We start from the raw sequence: 21,722 nt of genomic DNA on the forward strand, positions 1-21,722 counted from the left end.
TTACCTGTGAATCATGCAAAGCTTCTCTAGAAGCTGAGAATAAAATTATAGCATTGGAAATTGCAAAGCTTAAGGGTAACAGCTGCACACAAAGTAAAAGCTTAGCATAAATTAGACCCTTGGATGACATTTTGATACCAAAACTGAATTTATTGGCATAATCAGGCTAGAACAGAGGAATCTCACTATTTGTATCTATTGACATTCAAAGTGAAAAGAAAAAACAAAGTGAACAGACAAGAAAAACTGAAAGAAGGTATGGCTTTGGTTAAATAACCTCTACGAAAGTCATTTTGAAAAGACGACTGTTACAGGATATCTTAAATACAGTGAGGAAAAAAAAAAAGAATTAAGGCTCTAGAATTCCCTGAACAAGACAAAAAGCCAAATCTGTCTGCTGTGTATGAATAACCATGTACAGAACCCCAACCTGGTGGTCATACAGTAGATGCTACTCAGACGCTGAGGGAGACAAGTCATCCTAGTCCTACCAGTTATTCTAGCAGACCACCAGGCTCTCATTTTTACAAACTCACAGACTAATAACATGAAAACAGAACAGCGGACTCTTGACCTGCTCTCAGTATTTTTTGCTGAATTTGCCAGTGTTATTAGACATGATACAATGGCACAGACAGCCTAAGAAATAGATGCTGATGCTGAAATACAAAGCTGTTAATCCACAGTTGCATAGTTATCGGAATATCACAGGCAAATTGTGTGTACGGTTTGCATTCTCTCAAAAACAAACATTCATCAGCTTCTCGATACAGTAATATCAGCAAAGACATCCAAATATCTCCGCTATGCCTTCCAAGCAGCCCTTTCCTTCTTTTAACGAGTGGTTATTAAACACATGTACATGCTTACAATGTAGCTGCATTGGACATGTACAAAAAACAACAACAAAAATTCTCAGGATGTACTCAGAAACAGTAAGGGTAGTGTAGCACAAAAACACTGTACCCCCAATATCTCTGTGCAGCTTCACTTTACTGTACGAGGCAAATCCAACAAACTGCTTTTAGACTCGCTTTAATTCAGAGGAACCAAAAGGAATGATTTGGCAGCACATGTAATGAAGAGTGAACACCGCAGTGACTGCTGAGTCAAATATTAATCCATGCTCAGTTTGCCCTTGACTGCTTTGTAACACAGTATGCACCTTTAATTAAAATATGACATACTAGAAAGGGGTTTCTGGTCAAGGGACACTAAAGATGCATTTCACCATAAAACACAACTCTATCAGTTATATAAAGATGTGCCTTATCTGACTTTATACTAGGGAGGAGAGAACGTAAAAGGCCTTTTATCCTGATCATTTGTTAAAAAAAAGTTTATATTGTGTAAAAACAACAGGTCACCTGTTCCCTGCCATATGTTCATTGTTTTGATTTCTAAAATGACGCACTCAACCAGTGAGTAACTTTACCACACACCGAGCATTTCATAGATCAGAGTTTCAGTGTGCTTAGTAACAATTTATCACCTTCTAAAAAGATAAAAAATAAAACGATTTGAGGGTTACACACATACACATACATACACACTCAAAACAAACAAGACAGCTGCTTGTTTCAGCACATCTAAGTAGACTGGGAGAAAAGTTGCTGTCTTGGAGGGGGGGAAAAAGATTTTCCTTTAAAGACCGAATATACCTTCATCCGATATAGTCACCCGCTCACAACACATAAAAAGCTTCACAAATAAACTGCTGTCAATCTAAAAATAATAATAATTCTGAATGACATGAAAAACATTTAGTCTGGCCGAAGCAGCACACCGCTTCAACCACATGCACATACTTAGCCCATACACACTTCCAACGCCATCATCCAGAGACGGCTTCCTGCGATACAAACTAAACCCGTTCTCACTCTCCCTGTGCTAGAAATGCTTCAGACTCTCATTTTAGCCCTGACCCAAGTGTGCCAGTGTTAAACGTTCCCCCTAACTCTCTAACTGAACAGCTTGATGAAGCAGCCGTGGCAGTAGGGTTTGTCGTTTTGCTCTTTAAAGGTGCCTTTGTTGAGCTGTTTCAGGCAGAAGGCACAGACAAAATGCTCCGGGTGAAACTTCTTGGACATGGCTGTGATGCAGCGCCCCGTGATGGGCTTCTGGCAGCCGGAGCAGAGGGAGCCGCGGCGCTCGTGGTAGTGCACTTCACAGTAGGGTTGGCCATCGTGCTCAAAAAAGCTTCCATTCACAAATGGGGTGAAGCACTCCTGCAGAAACACACACACACGTTATTATTTTAGTACTCTTTTTCTTACAAGGCATGCAAACTATTATAGAAAAGTTCCTGACTAAAGCATAACACTAACCCTGCAAACAAAACACTCGGGATGCCAAAGACAGTTCAGAGCTGAGATGTAATTTTCCAGAATGGCTCTGGCACAGCCGCCGCATTTCGGTGCAAACATGTCAAAGTAATCTTTCCTGCAGTATGCCTTTCCATCCTTTTCATGAAAACCTGAAAGTAGAACGAGACAAGAGATTATATCCACTCTAAAGTAGAGAGAAACTGCTAAGCAGTATGATTCAAAACATATACTTGTATCACTTTACCCTCAGGGCCAAAGAAAGAGCCACACTGAGCGCAGAAGAAGTGTTCGGGATGCCATGTCCTATCCAGCGCCGTCACAACTTTCTGAATGGACATTGAAGACATTTATAGGCTGACACGTCTACAGCAGAGACCACATGTGTGGAGAGCAGTGACTCACATCCAGTATGGGCCCGTTGCAGTAGTAGCACCGCGGAGAGAACAGATTGTGGTAATCCTTCTCACAGTAGGGCTGTCCTTCACGTTCAAAAAAGTTCCTGGAGCCGATTTCCTCTTGACAGTGTGTGCACACAAAGTGTTCGGGGTGCCATGTGCGGCCCATGGCGGTCACCACCTAAAAAATAATTGACAAAAAACAGATATCCAAAGCATGATTAGAAAACATCTATTTATGTTACAGACAAAAGATTACCTTAACCGAACCATCTCACCTGTCCCACAATCGGCTTACAGCAGGCTCCGCAAACTCCTTTAGCGACTGTCTGCACGCCCAGTTTGTTGAGGTCAGACTGCAGGCTGCCAAGCATGTTGTCCAGCTTGTTGACCTGTGTCGGGGGTCCACCGGAGACACCACCCTTCCCTTGGGCCATAATCTGAAATGGTTCAGTATGAAAATAGTTATTTACTGTTGAAATGTAACAAAAATATTTAAGTTTAGGGTTACTTAACTTTAAAATAAGTGTGAAAAACAGAAGGAATAAAAGAGGGAGGGGTTCATGCCTGCATTGGAGGGAAGATGGGGTCATACTCAGTTTGGCAGCCTACAGAGACCAGGACTTTGGGTGCAACTGGGGGAACCGAGTCCACTGTTGGTGGCTGGGTTGGGGTTTTTAGGACAGGAGGAGGCGGCTCTGGTTTAGGCGTAGAAGGGTTCTGAACTGGAGCCGGTGGAGGTGAGGCTTTTATGAACTGCCGAGGTGGAGCAGGAACTGGTTCGTGAATGTGGTGGGTACGTTGTGGAGGTGGTGAAGGAGGTGGAGGAGGTGGGGGTGGTATTGGGACAGGGGGGTGCTGTACAGGGAGGGGTCGCTTAGGTTCTTCTATGACAGGGGGGCGACGAGGGGTAGGGGGAGAGGGAGGTGGCAGCACCTTCCTCACAGGGACAGGAGACTCGGGGGGAATTATGATCTGAAGAAAAGAGGAAAAACAGAAGGAAGGAGACAGGAAATGTGCAGAAAAGGGAAACAAAAAGTGAAATAATTGCGAAAGGAGAATTTGTGGAAACTGTCAAGCACACTGAAGCCAACCTTGTCGACCTCACTGCCCGCCCCATCGGGACGATATCGCTGAGGTTTGGACGTGACGATGACACCCTCCGTCAGCCAATCATCGGACTGTTTGCGCCTCCGTTCTGAGCGGCCGATCCCAAGCTTACCCTGAAGCTCTTCTATGAGACGGTCCTGGGAAGAGTTCTTGTTTACAATGATGGGTCCCATCTTCCTGCGCAGGTGAGCCTCTCGGTACATGGGGTGCACATTGGGAGTCTCCTTAGTGCGCCTAATAACTGATTTTATCTAAGAGCAGGGAGGGAGGGAGCGAACACCTTATCATATGTCCACTCCAATTTACAAGCTCAAGCACTTACAGCAGAGCACTGAGGCAGCAGGTCAGTCACACCAGCCGTTTTCAAGTCACTGACGTGCCGGCAAAGCAGTGGTCACGAGCTCGGAGTCCCATATTAGGAACTTCATGCATGCTTTCAGCAGAAGCCACTGCTATCGATGATCTAACTCTCATCCTTCAGTTTCTCAAGCAGCCACATAAACATCAGGTCTCAGTTTGGTCCTTCACACAAATGCAGTGGTGCCATGCAGAGTGGTGGTGCTGCCAAACAGCAGGTTAGTTGTAAGAGTAGTTTCCAAGCAAAATCTATTAATTAGCTTGCTTCAACTCCTTCAGCCTCTTCCTTACAAGGCATTTTCTTCTAAATAAATACATGTAGTTTCTACATATCGATCAAAGCTTAAAAATTTAGCGTTTTTCTGCCTGGTTTATTTGCCTGGCTAAAGTAACTGGGCGCGTCTCCTCCAAGGTCTGTTTACAGGGATGAAAAGAATCGAGCTCAAGCCAATCACAGCCCTGATGATACTGAAAGCTAACAAGTCAATCATAATCGTATCTGATGTAAGGATCATAGTAGTGGTCAAAATAGCAGATAAAATATTAGATGCCATGTTTTAGTTTTTCAAAAAACATGCAAGATAAACCCTTGCAGCAGAGGCTGGGATTTAAAGGCGCATCAGTCTCATTAGCTAGCAAAACAACATTTTAAAATCAGGCAGGGCCGGCGAAGCGTACATGTCCAGACGCTGAGACTCTGTCTATAGTGGGAGTCTGAAGCAGGGGCAGGTCCAGGGTGACGTCAGGGGTCCCGGGGCATGATGATGGGGTCATGGACTCATCCATCCAGCTGGCCTCTGTCAGTGGGGTCATGCTGCCATCTGTATAGAGCCTCTCAGTGTAAGGGGTCATGGTGCCATCCAGACCGTCATGTAAGGACATGGACAGCTCTTCGTCTGCCCAGTCCAGGTCTCCATTCCCATCTGTGCCTCCGTCCACTGAATCGTCTGTAAAAGTGTTGGTGAAAGTGTCTGGCTGGACGCTGCTTCTGTCCAAGGGTAGGATGAGCTCCTCGTGCACCTCCTGCATTCCTCTGCCAAGACACTCTGCATCATTCTTCAGCTGAGGTCCATCCACATTTGCCATTGTGTGATTTTGTGAAAAACTCATTGCTAGAAGCTTGTCTAGTGCCTCATCCAGGGATGGCTCTACCACAGGGGGTTGCTGTACAGTGAAGTTGGTGGTTGTATGGGTTGCAGGTGGTGTCTCCAGCAACTGTCTGTTGTGGTTATTAAAGGCCATTGGAGAAGAGACTATTAGTGGCGAGACTGGAGATGGTGAGGATGTTTTTGAAGGTGAAGACAGAGAGACAAAAACGGGGAGGGGTGAGGGGGCTGAGACCTGAGGGGTGAAGTTTTGGGTTGTAGGTAAAGACGAAGAGGAGAAACTGACATCGAGATCATAAAAACAAGGAGAACCCTTGCTTACACTCTCAGGAGCACAGGAGGATTTACCTCCAGAAGCTGAGGGTGAGACCCGTTCTACAGATGGACTTGGGGACTTGGAGGACTTGTGATCCAGGACAGTGATAACTGAGGTAAGTGAAGGGGTAGTGGTATTGGAAGGACTTGGGCTACTTCTTAGCAGGTTGGAGTTCGAGGAAGCAGACTGAGAGAGGACTAGCAGAGACTTGGTTTGAGATGATAGCATGATGGCAGAGACATCTATGACAGAGTCCAGGTCTAGCTCACTGGTTGCAGAATATGAGGATGTAGGACTGTGTGGAGAGAGATGGCTAGGGTGGGGTCTCAACATGCCACCATCTCCTCCATCCTCATCTATATGTAGCTCTAGCCCAGCAGGTAAAGAGAAGAGAGGAGAGGCACAGGCAGACGGATGAGACAGACTCAAGGAAGGAGAAGCCATGGGGGAAATGGAAGAGGACATTGGAGTGTGGCAAGAGCTGGAAGATGCTCCTGCTGGTTCAAGCAGAGAGCCTAAAGAGCTAGGCTAGAGGAACAGAGAAGCACAAGTGAGAGAAGAAGAAGAAGAAGAAGGCAATCATGAAGAACATGACAGGAGAAGCTTGGGATTTGTTGTTTAAATAAAGCCTTTCCAATGCTCCCTCATACCTTGAAGTCAGACAAAGAGGCCATCAACTCATCGAGCTCTCTGGTGGCACAGGAAGCTGAAATTCTGGCCTGCTGTTGAGAGGATGTGTCCAAGTCACTGTGACGAGTGGGGGGGCTGGAAAACACAAGTCATTGTGATTATTAAATCCATGCAAACACTGACTTTTGTTTTTAATAGTGAAGCTCAAAATTGTGTAAGTTGATGATTTCTAATTATCAAAGCAAAACAGGTGCTGTGTTGCTCCACAATGTCTCAGTCTCCCCACGGCAGCTGTCACACACAAAGCAATACAGCTACCATTTAATGCTGCTGTAAACTTACTTAATCTTTTACTGCGCATGGAAAATGCATGTATTTGTTAAGAAGCTGTAAATGCTAATACACATTCAGAAACCTCAGATGTTTCCATTTGCTCATACCAGACCCAATATCAACACTCTCACATACATTTTAAGTATATATACCTCCCTGTGTGGAACTTTTCTGGAATCCTTTTCAATAAGGTCGCATGAGGGGAGAAATTGCACACAAAAAAAGAGCCCAACATCTGCAAATATTTTTTCTACTCTTAAGTCCTGCACAATGACAAAATGTCATTTTGTCATTGTGCAGGACATTTTAGTTCTCTCCCTTACAGGGAGAGAACTAAAATATCTTGAGACAGTGGATGAACTGAAGGGGCTACACAAAGACTCTGTATCAGATATATTAGGATTAATTTAATCTGCAAATCATGCAAAGCTATTCTAGTAGAGTCTAGGGATAAAAATACAGAACTGCAAATGAACACACAGGTCTACTCTGCCAGGTCTCAGAAACTTTCTGCTGAAGAATATAAAGACCGTTTTTAGTGTCCAACTCTGAACTAGTATAGTGAATCAAACACAAAACAAAAAGGAACAAAGTCTGCAACACTGATTAGAGGGGACTTTAATGCCAAGTTAGACCCCAGCTGTAGTGGAGATACCTGGGTGAAGGCACCGAGCCTTCCAGCTCATCCAGCAGACTTTCCACAGTAGGTCGGGCGTCCTCCATCCTCCCATTCCTCTTTGGTTTCTCCTGAGGTGGTGGGCTTACCAAGATGTCAGGTGTGCCGCCGTTCTCGTAGTGAGTGATGCTGCAGGATGGCAAGGGAGGAGCTGCCTCCTCTGTGGACACATAACATTGAAACTAATGATGCTCAATCCCATTAGAACCGATAAATCTGAAGCCTTTGTCTCTACCTGTAGTGGGAAATGAAGGGGAGCTCTGTTGCACAGCATTAAGTTCCAGCAGAAGCCTGTCAAGCTCTGACAGATTACTGCCCAACGCAGAAGTCATGGCTGTTGTAGAGGAATCTGATGTCTTCTGTTTGTTTGGGAAACTAAAGAGACAGAGATAACTTACCGAAAGAAACTAAAAGTTAAAGAAAATGCCAGATGACGCAATCAGGTTTATATACACGACATCCTGAGTGTGTGGAAGTTACCTGTAAACGTGGTCCTCTTCAATGTGAGATAATGGAGAACTGCTACTGTCCCTTGACCATGAGCTCTTCTGTGCCGAACCCAGTGACTGCAGAGAATACACCAACCAGTAACTGCTGAGGTTTTTTTTTAATTAATGTAACATTTACTGTTTCTCATTTGAAGAGTCTGATATACTAAGTGAGATCAGATCACAAACATTGCAGAGATCTACCTGCTGAGAGGAGTGGTGGGAATCAGGCTGATCTCTCAGGGACCCGTTCAGAGCTTCAGCTGAAGGTGGAGGAGGGACCGGAGGTGGAAGTGTAACATCTTGGTAGGGCTGTCCTCCTGTAGGGATGGAGTAGGGCGTCTCGTCGGGCAAGAATACAGGTCGCTTTGAGATGTGGGATGTAGTAGATTCCAGGTCTGCCAGCAACGCGTCTGAAAGATGCAATTCATTCATGTTTCAAGGCACAGTGAGAACATAAAAAATGATCTGTCCAACCAAAACAACAATCAGAATAGATCTATTTGTCTAAGGTAAACAAATTCTAAAGGTCTTTTTCCAAGACGTTTTAGCCTGCAAACATAAAAACCAATCACACCTTCAGTGGGATCTCCCTTCTGTGTGAAGAGCAAACATAATCTCCCAGTGTCTGTGTAGGTTTCCTCCCACAGCTCAGAGAATATCAGAGTAACCGGTGATTTTATACTGGCCTTAGCTGTGGATGATATAGTGTGTTATCCTTGTAAGCCCTTGCAGCTCTTGCTGAATAACTGGTTAACAAAATGGGTGGACAGACGGATGGATGGGCGCTCTGAGGTCACTACTGATGTTGGCGTCAGGCTGTAACAGACAATGCCAGCGAGTCTGAGCCCTTCATTCCAGCCTGTTAACAAAACTGGTTTCTCCTCACAGGTCATCCATGCTGTGGTGGGTACATGGCCAAATGTGACCACCACAGCATGGCACACTACAACACCTACACCCAATTTCTAAATCATAAAACATCCCCCAGAAACTGGCAATGTGTTTTTCCCACAGTCCACATTAAGATACAAACTTGAAGTCAATGAGAGCAACCATGCATTTGATCTGCCAGCTCCGTGTGCCATGCATCCAGTTCATGTCTATGATTAGTCTTAGTTTCAAGAGCCTGAGTGTGAACTTCGTGAGACAGACTGATAAAACAAAGAAGCAGAGAGACAGAAAATGTTTCTGAATCCGGTCCAGGGTTGAGGGGGTACAGTGTTACCCTGGCGAGTGTTTGGTGGAACGCAGGAACAAAATAGACTCTTACATCACACAATCCATCCATCTGCAGCATGTCTAGAATAGACCGCAATCCCTGGCTGCATAGTGTTACACTACAGAGGCTTGGCCCTGTTACAAAGAATAATATCTTTGAAAGGCAGGATGGAAAACTGTCCAAATATCCAAGAAACAGGGAGCTCTTACTACCTGTCTGTCTAGCACAGACTGGCTCTCTAGATTTGGATTTGTTAAGTTTTATTTCCTGCCTCTTCTGAGTTTATATTTTAATCTCTTAACATCAAACCAAGTCACTGGTGAGATAGGATTAAAACTTGCGCCTGTTTAGAGCAACCAAAGGGAAAATATCTAACTCTAAAGTATTTGAGAGCTGACAAGTTAAAAAAAAAAATGTTAAAGAAGTTAAGAAACAAGATTCATCTGATTACATATCATTCTGGAAAACTTCCTAAAAGTTTATATTTTACAAAATAATTCAAATTCTCAAAATATTCCACCACTAAATCCCAACTTCATCCCGAATGAAGTCAATGGAGAAACCTCCAGCATAAAATACACAAACACAGAGAGAAACGCATACATGCAACACAACCATATAGTTTTGAAATCCTGACAAAGTTCAGTATCTGTACTTACATTCTTTCCACCTGTATCTGTAATATCCTTCATGAAGGACTGTGAGGGTGCCAATGTGTGAGTGTGAGCAGCGTGAAGCGATAACAGGCTGCCAGTCTAATGGGGGAGTGGTTTAAGGGCCAAACAGTATCCTCTCAGTGCCCTCTTATCTCAACACAAACGCTGAAATGAACTTTGAGAGAGATCTGTTGGTCATAACAAAATATGACCAACAGATCTGAGCTTCACAGGTGTTTGGTCAAGAGCAAGAATAATGTGTGACAAAAGTTTAAATCTTGTACATCTTCTAGCAACAGAGCGGTCTAAAAAGAAAACTCACACCTGTCTCCATCTTTCAAATTTCATATATACTCTCTCTCAACCCTTCATCACAGCCCTCAATCCACAGACACTGCCACAAGCCCTGAAAAGTTTGACATAAACCACATGGGAGCTCTAATCTATTTAAAGCGGGAAGCTCTGTGAGTAGCCCATGTCTGTGCAAATGTGCTGAAATATCATGACCAGCCCAAAATAATCTGCACCTGGTGCTGACATGCTGAGCAAGGTCTCACTGAAGTTGACTTTGTCACTCATGAAACAAAGCCGCTAGATTAAAAAAAGAATACCACAACTGTGTTTTGGGACAAAGGTGAGTCATGTGAAATATAGCGCATTTAGGTACTGATCTACATTTCTCATGAAGCAGCAGCTTAGAGCCTTTCAAATCAAAATAAATGAATAAATAAATGCCTTAGGTTACTAATTATGGCCATGTATTCCTAGAAAGTTCTTCACAGCCTTGACAGAGAGGGCAGCCATGCTGCCTCAGGCCCTCTGAGCCAAGTTTATAAGACAACTCCTTTCACAGCAACTCTGCACTTATTATTCCTTTTCCCAGCTGGTGATACTACACATGTATGCCTGACACAGGACCATGATCTCCAGGATAAATATACACAGAGTATCCATAATAGGAAATACATTTTAGTACATTTTACTGTGATAAGCCAATATTGATACATCAGAGTTTGTTTTCTGAATGTGACACTAGTTCAATTATCAGTACAGTAGTATCTTTTCAGGAAACTACAGGGTATAACGATTCTCTAAAACCTGAGGCTGGTTAATACCTCTATTGCTCTTTACAAGGGAGCATTCATTTTTTAAAAACCTATCGATTAGTCACAGACTGGATAACATATAAACTCCATTATTATGATGCATGGGCCTTAATGATACACAGTTCTCTTTCAACCCTCATTTGCTTTTCAAAGAACTGGGGTTATGCTAAATGTTTGCACCTGAGTAGCATGCTCCTCGTGTTGTCATTTTGGTCCCAGTTCCAAACTTGTTACACCCATAAAGGAAAAATAGGCACAGCAGCTCAGCTAGACTGCTCCTATCCATATATGCAACGTATCATAGCTACTCTAGATCTGATAAGTTTGTGTTTCTTTCATATGACAGAGTTCAGTGCATGTGTGTGGTTGCATGTAGGTCACAGGTTACTGTCAGAAAATATAGGTATAGCCGTTGCCATAATGTAGACACTTTTTGGATAGTACAAGTCATGATGGCTATTTAAAAAAACAAAAACAAAAAAAAAACAAAAGAAGAAGAAGAAGAAGTTTTTTTTTTAACATTATGGATTAACGCTATAAGTGGGACACAGACTTCCTCTAACTACACAGACAGATGGTGTTACAGAACATGGGCAAACATATCGAATGTCTTTCATTATTTATAAAGCTGCTTTGATATCAGATTTATTATACACATCCTCAAGCAATCAGTCCCAATAAATCACATTTTTTCTTCTTTTTGGCCATGGACACAGACCAGTGTTTTCATATCACTTCTGTCTGATGTTTTCTCCATGGCATATGTGTTTGTGTGCATAGCCAGGGAAACAGTCCAGCAGATAGTCACTAGGGGAATGGAGTTCTGCAGGTAAGAACCTCCATGCAGCTGTACTTAAACATAAATGTACATTTTATTATACCGGTCAAATTTTCATAATATGTTATTCTGTGAAACCAGTATAGCCAGAAACCAGAGCAAAAACGATTGCCTAGTAAACTGACTGACAGAATGATTCTGTTTTAGATTCAAGTTAACAATTATTTATATTATAGAATAATCTCAACTATTTATCTTCTCTTTTAATCTGTTGTTTGGTTTGTAAATATTCTGATGCCTGTAATTTAAAACATTTACAAAAAACAGTTGACAGTTTATATAAACTGCTAGAGAAGAATTTTTGACACGAAACATTTATGTGCTTTAGGTTAAAAAGTTGAATTTGTAAACAATAAGTAACAATAGATGTGAGATCATTCTAGGGAAGTAAACAATATTTCCATCTGACATGTTACAGAGTAGAAGTAGAAAGTATGTCTGAGGAAAAGAAAAGTACCTTAAATTTGCTCTGACAGTGAAAACAGGACATTAGGAAAGAAAATCCAAAATTTCCATCACACATCCTTTTGTGGCTTTTGACTAAGCAGCCTGTAATCCACACACATCATTCTCAGTGGGTGGCCTGTAAGCACATCTCTGATGTCTGTTACTGCAGCTCATAAAAGGAGAAAGAATGAAAATGGGAGTTAAACTTGCTTGCTGCTCCTCATTTCCCTGACGAGGGCAGCATTGACTGTCATGAGGACAGACAACAAGCCTTCGCCAGCCTCAGAAAACTTAAGTCCACAAAGAGTTAGAAACACCGAGAATCCAAACATGCACTGTAAGCCAAGCAACAGGCTAATCTTTTCCATTCCAGACAGGGGGTAGGAGCCACAATGGACAAAGTCCAATTCTGCTCTAACAGCATCCTGACTCAATGGTCCATTGTGCAAGATCTGGAGAATGAAGCTGTCATCTAAAAGGGTGTCTGCAAAAGTCGTGAGCTATGATTTAAACGCTGTGTTTCACAGTGAATACAGAAACAGGTTCGACATCCAACAGTTTAAAGATTAAACCATGTCATTAATCCTCTCTCACAAAGAAGATGGAGAAGAAAGAGGCTCAGGCAATTTATTATACAGCATATCGTGTTTTACCTGTTGCTCTGCAGGTATTAGGTTTGCCTGCTTCATGTCTCTGAATAGATGAGAATGATTAAAGCAGCGATACACCAGTGTGCAACCTGAAAAGAAAGCAGGACAGAGGTGTAACGTGCACCAACTGCTTCACTCGTACAATGTGCTGATTTAAACCAACAGCAGCGCTTTCAGGGGATTCAACTGCGGCCACACTGTGCCAACTAATCTTTATTATGTTCAACAAACAACTGAAGTCATGTGGACACTGTACACATTCTTGTGGCAGTGGGCGCATGTACAGTCTTGTCTGCACCCCTATCCACCCACCCAAAGCCATGCCATCGTCCTGCTGTGTTTATCAGATGGGAGTGAAGGTGCAGGGGGAATTCCACACATTCCTCTGTCCACTTGGCAAAAAGCAAGCAGATCAGGCAGGGACGCAGGCAGAGAAGGTGGCTCAGGAACAGGAGCATACAGTCACCCTAATCCAATGAAAACTCATTTTAAAAACCCAACCAGTCTCAACTGGAATCTAAATGACGCTTTGTGATCAAAGCTACTTAAGCAGGACATTCCTTCAATGCTGCGGGATCCTAGGTAGTGAGCCTGTGAAGAATGTGCTCCGATACAAAACACCATCTGTCAGTACAGAAAATGAAATGATGTGTTGACAATTACAGGATGGATTCCACTAACTGCAGCATGCCTTGAATTCCAGGATAAGGGAGATGTCAAAATTTCTACTGCCCATTGCCCACAGAGTACCGTGCAGGGTGGAAACCAAGGCTGCCTAATGTTTTCTATTAACATGTGGGCAATGGTGATGGGCCGCTGAGGTCTACAGCTCACCTGTTTATAGCCAGGGAGCAAAAGAGCAGAACTGGCCACAATCCCAGGGTGAAACCCTACCCCATCAGGCCAACCCAACATGATATTTATATCAAACAAGACAGGCAGGGGCCACGGAGAGGGGGTGGAGGGTTAGATGCCAGCGAGACAGACAAGGAAGGCTGTGTAGAAACCACAGAGCGGGAATGTGGGTGAGAATGAAAGAAAATGGACCAAAAGCAAACTTGATTAAATAGTGGACCAGGGGAAAGATAAAGGTCAAACCTTGCAGGGGCTCGCACCCTGTCTATACAGTACAACACACGATCCCAAACAGACAATGGATGAATGAATGGATCAGAATGACTAAAGCATTGTAGGGTGATTACTATCTAAAAATATCCTGCCAAGCAATCCCATATCCGAAAGATGACACTTCTCTTGGAGGGAACGCCAAACCAAAATAAAAGAACTTCCCCACAGACCAGTAAATCAGATGACATGGCACCATGTGGAGACTGATGTAACACCCCAGTCACTGAGGACACATTCATAGCCATGAATGTAGATAAATTGCATGTCAGTGAGCAGCCTTTTGTGCTATAAGAGTGTAATTGGGTAGGATGAGAAGAACGGTCAAAGAAAGACCGTCTTGTCCCTCTTAAACACCGACTGAAACCAGTCACCCAAGCTTCAAACTAACAGAGCTTAATGCTTTGAGTTAAACACTAAGAATGTACAGTTGGGACAAAAGAAAGTGTCATAATGTGAACAATTATTTAAATATGGAAAGTGTACCACCTGTTCCAACTGAATTTTTGTGAATAAGTAATTATTATATTACTTTAACCTCATATGTACACTTGGTGGTTTTCTCATCTTCCCATATAATCAAGTTGTAGTTGCAAGTCAGCTTTTGTGTATGAATATAATCCTACTACCGTTTCATTCACACTAGTTTTTTAATAACATTTATAACTAATAAAAAAAATTAAATTAAACTTAGCTGTAAAAGTAATAATTACAGCAGTAAAGTTACTCTAAATGTTATGATGTATTTCACTTTAAATGTCTACATGAGACAGAACTGTTGAGCTGAGCCTCATATCAGTTTTTTAAAATCACAAACACTAGTGAAACTCTGACACACTCTGGTTTAAGCTTCAGTAGGTGAAGCGTCTCCACATCACCTGATCTGGGACCATATTCCTAAAACTGTGCATATAGAGGTTCATGTTTTCAAACTGTACAATTGTGACGATTTTGCATGCAGGGAAAACCCTGATGATGATGAAACCATGAAACTCAGACACTCACTGGAGAAGTGGAGAAAAAAGGAAATGTGCAAAAAAAAAAGATCAAGTTTTAAAGAAAAACTACTGAATGGAGAAAAATAGCAGTTCAAAGAAAAGAGTCCCAGCAGAGATATAAAGAAAATTGACTACAATTTACTGATAATCTTATCAGTTCATACAAGAAAAGCTTGTATATAAATGACACAGCATTTATAGAACTCAAATTATCATCATCATCATCATCATTATTATGCTACACGTCGTCTTTTCCTTCTTTGCCAACACCTCTTCACTTCATCAGGTTTGAGCAGCTCTCAAACTCATGTGTCGACATTTGCTGAAGGCAGCATGTTTACTACAGACTGCAGCTCTTAGTTTGGAACCAAGAAAGCTGGAAATCATTTTGTCACCGTCAGAGTATCAGTGTTTGTTACCCAGTCTTAGTAACAAAATATGGACTAAAACAAAACGTAATGACAGCATAATTACTCTTTAGAAAAGAAGTGAGATTCCCTGCTCCGCTTAAGGAAACACATTCCCCTCTCCAGAGACTTACTGACAGCTAACCCCTGAATAAGCAAGCTTATTCCCCCCAAAGGAATAACAACAGGACAGTAATATTTTTTTAGCTGGGATTTCATTTACTTAAGTAGAAAATACATTTTTGTTGATCACATAGGCAGGAATAACAGAAAAATGCACCCGCTTCCCTTACATAAGGCAGTAGAAGCTCTTTGCCTTTACTATAGACAGATCAATTATTCCTAGGTGCGCTGCCACCCCCAAAAGGCCCATTTTTTCCAAAGCCAGGAAACCCCCGATATGCCCCGGAGGTCCCCGGCTTCAGTAATGTTGGAAGAATACAGCAGAATCCCACTACATTACCCAGACCTGTTAGGAAAATAATCAGCATTATTCTCCGAGAGAAGTTACAAGAGTGGGGAACAGTGAAGGCATGGAAACAGTATGGCAGGGAGGGAAGAGGAAGGGACTGAAGGCTGCTGTGAGTGGAAAGAACAGTATCGTACAACAGCATTTAATAGTGGAAAGGCTGTTCGAGCAGCAGGATCACAGACTGAAGGCCCCCCAGCTGCCCCCAGTGCTGACTCTGCTCATTGTTTTTCTCCTCTGTTTCCTGAGGATGTGGGGCAGGCTCTGTTGCCCAAGCGATGAGGTCAGCCACGCAGCTCTTCCCCAGACCCAGAACAGGATGGGTGTGGAGCTCGGGAACAAGGCTGATTTACAGTCGGGAGCTTCTCTCTAGCCTAGCAGGCAAGCCCACTGGTTAGGGATGGTATGCACCAACCTTGCAGCTCTCAAGGGGTGATGATAGCTAGTCTGGTAACACTAACTCTGCTGTGGAATTACTAGGACACAGAAACCACTAAAGACCTAAGAGTTTTTGGTATGCTGCGTAAACGCTGTAAACATTTAAGACAGCTGCCTCACATCTCATCCTATAATTGTCTCAAGAATAAGACGTTCCTCTTCAAGGTGATCAACAGTTATTGTTACAGTAAATCTTACAGGACTACTGTGTGTTTACCAAAGGCATTCTTATAAGGTGTCGCTGTGTTTCATTCCACAGAGCAACCACATGGCCCTCATTATGTCTGCGAAACGAAGCCGAGTGGCTCCCACTTTTTTAAAGTCTGCCTTTAAGCAATAAAGAGCACCTCTCCTCTGCAGCTTCTTTGCAAAGATAGCCAATGTTTATCCTTCCTTTAAAGTGGCCATATAATGCTCTGAGGGCTTTCCCCTTTCATTTAAGTTTTCACATGGCTTTTCACGCATGTAGACGATCTTCAAAGTTACAAAACCCAAAGCTTTGGTTTCCTATAGAAAACCGCTGTCTCTCTGTGACTTATTCAATTCTATTTTTTTATACAGCACCAAATCACAACAACAGTAACCTCAAGTCACTTTACATTGGAAGGTTAAGGCCCTACAATAATATATAGAAAACCCCAACAATCTGACGACCCCCTATGAGCAAGCACTTGGCAACATTGGGAAAGAAGAAAAATCAAATTTGATTCTGGATTATACGGGGCACCAATGAAGACAAGTCAACAGTCACTTGATGTCAAGTCAAGTCCTGCAATGAAGCCTCTGAATGAGTGTTTTTGTCAGCTCCATCTTGTGTGTTTTGAAATAGGTTGTGATGAGTTGGATCTGACAGTGAAACCACATGCTCAGTGGGAACGGACATGTAACTCACACACTGAGCCAATAAGCATATCCTGCATAATTCTCCTTTCTTACTCTAATCATGAACACATTAGGCTTCTTTTTTTTATTCAACATGACTTGAAACTGGCAATTAGGCCACAAAGACATCAGGAAAGTGTTTACTGAGGTCACAGAGTAATTGAGAAAAATGTGAAGCAAGGACTAGATGTATGTTCCTGTATTTTCATGTCACCTTCAGTACTGTTGTGGTACCCTCACCGCAACTAGCTTTTTTTTAAGCATTACCTTAAGCTACATGGCTAAACTATAGACCGTGCATTTAAAAACAAAAAACAAAAGGAAAAATAAACCACACACAAAAACAAAGAAAACTGCTCCACCGCCACAGTAAGGTTAAAGAAGTTCAACTTGGTTCTCAAATTTGTGGAGGAATGAAGTAAGCAGTTTCAAAAATAGTAACATCGTTGCAAGAAAGTGTTGTGCACTGTGTAACAGAGAAACTTCTCTCATAAGTCTCTCTTTGGCTTGTTACAAACAGTGACTTTATTTTTGCAAGGTGCGGATTACGCAGGCATCCTTCAGGTGGATTTCAGAGAAATACCAGTAGAATCCCTGGTTTCTACAGCTGCCTACTTCAGTTGTCTATTATCAATCAGTCATTCAATCAATCACTTCAGAGGAATCCTTCACCTACTGACCAGTTGTGGACTGTGTGACTGGGGCCTTCGTCACATGGTCTTACATATGAAAAATGGTAGACAAGGTAACATCACACAGTTATTTGTCATGTCTACAAAACCTCAAGACCTATACATTATGTAACCAGTCTTGCAGTTTTTCCAAGGACTGAACTGATCAATCAGCACAAGCTGGGATTTCAGGATGCGATGCCTCAAGAAGTCCGTCTTTGGTCCCGTCTTCCTCCCGTCTCCACGAACGTGCTCGCAGCACATGGCTGCCCCTCCCAGAGCCTGGTCCTGCTGGATCGTCTCTCTGTCTCCCAGCGCTTGCTCATAGGGAGTCATTTGATATTTGGGGGTTTCTTTGTATCACCGTAGGTCTTTATCTTACAATATAAAGCTCCTTCAGGTGACTGCTGTTGTAACTTGCCGTTATGTAAATAAAGTAAAACTGAATTGAAAAGCTTTACACAGGGGATGAAGTGGTCTCTCGGAAATTTTAAAAAAAAGTGTTGTTTTTTTAAAAGTTAAATATTATTAAGCTTTACTAGAAGGACCTGTAAATGAAAATTAGAATCATAAGAAACTGCGTCAATGTTTTACTTGGTCAGCCCTGGATTAAGAAAACAAGGTTTTATATGGGAGTGTACACATACTGACATTATCTGTGGACGAACAAACAAAAGGGCTCCTAGTGATCCTGGTTGCCAACATTAGTTTGGTTTCAATTTGAGTAAGTGGACATATATTCAAAAAAGCTATGATGAGTACTAACAGCTTTGGGGAGTGACCCTAGATTTTGCAAAACAAAGTCTAAAAATGAAGAAGCTGCCTTTAGGCCCTTGGAATTATAGTTTCTGTTGTACGTTAAAATAATATATTTAACAAGAATGCAGTATATAGGAGAAGTTCCCTTCTGTGTCCAGTCACTAATCTTTCAGTTTGATTCTCTAGTAATTAACAAAGAAACCATTCAATGGGAAACTGCAAGCAAAAAGTACATTCTGTTACTCAATATTATTCTCACTTTGTTTGTGACCATTGAGCATACTGCATGCGTGCGTATTAGGTCAGTATGTGCATTCTTAACATGCAGAGGTGGAACAGGGGGTTTTCAGCTCACTGAGTGAGGTCAGTGTGCCTGAATGTCACACAATCGTCAGGAATTCACAGAGAGCTGAATGTTAGCTGCACACACCCCACAAACATGAAATGCAGCACAAGAGAGCCAACAGAGAGGACACTACGTCACATGTGGTTTAAGAGCCACATCTGCATGAGTCGCCGCCCCCTTGGCCACATCAGAAGTGAAGGCTAAGCCTGGCTGCCACCTGGTAACCAGCCACAACAGTATGACTGTGTTTGTCTGTTATCATGGCCAAACACGACCCCTGATTCACCTACTCCAGCAGTAATTACAACCGAGATGGCTATGAACACCCTGGCAGGTGTTTATGTGTGTTTACGCCCCCGTCACACAGCCTTTTGCATTGTTAATGTATTTGTAACTCCCCTTAAGGATCTACATCTGGTGTATAAACAACATTTTCCATTATGGGTGTAGTCCGGGAAATCTTTGGCCTCATGGTTGTTGTGATCCCATCTCTAGTTTGTGCTGTATGATCTGTGCTAACTCACAGATCAAGCAGGTCCTCTGGAAAAATCTGACTCAGAGGAACAAATGGGAAGAATGCTTACAATCTGTTGATGGAATTCTCTACCTCGAGCAGTGAGCAACACCAGATCACTATACACAAACATAGTATTCAAACAGTGACCCTGAATATCAGGACCTGCAGGTGCAGGTAAATAGCAGTAGAGTAAACCTCAGTGATGTGATATTTAAAAATATTTACACTGACTTGTTTTTGTGTATTTAGGGAGGATGTGGGATGACTGCGATTGACCCCAAAGGTCAAATTTTTTAAACAGTGCCTGCAATTACTAGGGTACCCATATTCTAATGAGACACGTGTGAAACCAACATCCCTCTCTCAGATAGTAGCGACAGGAGGCGAGTCGTGACCCAGAGAGTTTTCGGCCTTGGACCGTGTCAGAAAGTGATGGTCGAAATTCCTCAGCAGCCTCGCCCCCTCCGTCAGCCCTTCAGCGAGCCTACAGGCTCCCTCTCAACCAACAATCAATCCTTTCAGCCTCATAAGGCAGCGAGAGTGTCTAATGGCTCCTTGAGGTATTCTCACAACAGACAAATGGGAAATGCGGCCCATCATCTCTCCACTTAAACAATTCGCAAATCCATTTCACTGCTGGTCTACTTTCAGAGATCAGAAGATTCCTACAGATATTTGACTGGTGAAACAAGTTTTTCACAAGTACTGAATTAGTAATGCAAATATAGAAACCTGCCAGCTGCTAAAAGTGTAACATAATTAGAAACTCAGACGTTGCGTGTCAAAGGTTAAAAGTGGGGCCAAAGTAGAACAAGAAAAAAAAAAAAGATGACGCTGGTAACGTCAGGAGAACTGGCGTTGATAAAAGGCAGATAAAACCTGTAGTACCGATGAAAGGATTCATAAAACTGATTAAATTATTAAAAGAAATAAAATTAACCAGTTAAAGTCATCCACAAGCTATCTGATGACATCACTGTTTTTTCATGACTTGTGATGATCAAATTAGTAATACAAGGGGATGCCACACCAGTCCAGAAATAACAGTTATATTAACAGACACTGAAAAAAGCCTCAGCTACAAGTTACAGTCTCTATTAAGAGACAGTGTCTCCCAACAAAAAACAAAAACAGAAAATGCACAAAGAGTCATGACAGACATGTGAAGCAGCTAAGAGAAAATGACATTCGGCCATTAACAAACATGTTGTATATTTTCCTGTGCAAAATTGTCAGGGATACATCAAGATATCGGCCTAATGGTAGAGGCCAGTTTGATCTGGTGTGTGACAAATGTTTAAAGACAGTTTAAAGTCTCCATCAGCACAGAGTTATTTCTTATGATGAAGGTTTGTTTGCTAGGTAAATAAACACATGTTTGAATATGAGCTCATTATCAGTATCAGCACAGAATTTCCCAATCAGGAGATCCCTAAAGATGTACTGATTGTCCAACTCTTACAGCATTTCTCAACTTGCACATGTCTAATCAAACAGTTTTCAGACCTGATCTTTCCGCTTCCTATACCTCAGTTTTTAGTTTTTGATATAAAACGATAAAGTGTACCAGTATACCAAGTAATTATACATCCCTGCAAGTTAAGTTTGTCACACTGGAGGATCACTAGAAGTCAGCCAGGCCAGGGCTGAGCACACATTGTACAGGGAGGCCTGTTGACTCTACCACTTCAAAGCTGGAATGAGTAGCCTTGGGGCAAAAGTTGAGAAGGTAATGTTGAGGCTTAATGTCAAAATGTCATTAAATAACTCCTCCCTCCGGCACACATACTGATAAAAAAGACCTTGATTTAGACGAGCAGGGCGGCGTGGTATTGCCAGAGACGTTCGCTTCACCTCGGAGAGGGAGAGTTAAAAAGTAGGTAGAGTTAAAGGCTAGCGATGTCCAGCTGCTAACCTACTAGGCTGCTTATTTTACAACAGTGTGAGGAGAAAGTCAAGTCGGTACAACATTCACTCTTTCGCTCGTCACTGTAACATTTCTGTCAGGTATTCGCAAGTTTCCCTGGATAAGAAAGCTACATTGGACAAACAGCCAGCATAAAATCTCTTCGTAACGTTGACTACTCCTCCACCCTGCTATCCGCTCCAAACTGGGGGCAGAAAACCCACATATGGGGAAAAAAAAAAACCTCATAACTTACCTAAATCGTCCATAGCTGCTGCCTAGTTGTGGACTGCGTCAGTTTTTTGTTTGGCGACCTTCCGGATGGTTTGTGAAATCTGACTTTTCCCCTTCAAACTTCACCAGCACTGCTGCCCTGGAAGTTGGTCAGTCAGGATGGCTCTCGTGAACGCGCGGCAGTTTGTGTGTACCACTGTGTGTACTTTTCCAGGGCGCGCGCCGACTGAATGGCGGTGATGAGGGACATCTAGCGGCCAAACACCGGAATTACACGTTTAAAATAAATATCTCCAAATATCCAAATAATGTC

The 21,722-nt window shown here is 42.5% G+C and overlaps 1 protein-coding gene across 3 annotated transcripts; it reads right to left on the bottom strand.

Annotated features, from left to right (window-relative positions):
* Nucleotides 1-129: 129 nt before the first annotated feature.
* Nucleotides 130-21,590, bottom strand: pxnb (paxillin b). 3 transcript variants are annotated; one of them, XM_085424402.1, is made up of 14 exons: nt 21,432-21,590; nt 7,943-8,151; nt 7,731-7,816; nt 7,486-7,625; nt 7,230-7,410; nt 6,262-6,376; nt 4,868-6,139; nt 3,817-4,083; nt 3,290-3,697; nt 3,001-3,162; nt 2,730-2,903; nt 2,572-2,653; nt 2,328-2,476; nt 130-2,228 (listed from the first exon to the last, which is right to left on the bottom strand). In XM_085424402.1, exons 1-14 carry the CDS (start codon nt 21,442-21,444, stop codon nt 1,962-1,964), a joined length of 3,525 nt encoding a protein of 1,174 aa, XP_085280528.1. In that variant the 5' UTR covers nt 21,445-21,590; the 3' UTR covers nt 130-1,961. The 3 variants fall into 3 exon arrangements, with proteins under 3 accessions (XP_085280528.1, XP_085280527.1, XP_085280529.1); XM_085424401.1 differs by lacking the exon at nt 21,432-21,590 and having other exon boundaries at nt 7,943-8,173; XM_085424403.1 differs by lacking the exons at nt 3,290-3,697; nt 3,817-4,083; nt 4,868-6,139; nt 21,432-21,590 and having other exon boundaries at nt 7,943-8,173.
* Between the last annotated feature and the right edge of the window lie 132 nt (nt 21,591-21,722).

This window comes from Rhamphochromis longiceps, linkage group LG12 (genome assembly GCF_057381845.1).
Source record: "Rhamphochromis longiceps isolate RC_006_pf linkage group LG12, R_longiceps_female_GT1.1, whole genome shotgun sequence".
NCBI classification, from domain to species: domain Eukaryota; kingdom Metazoa; phylum Chordata; class Actinopteri; order Cichliformes; family Cichlidae; genus Rhamphochromis; species Rhamphochromis longiceps.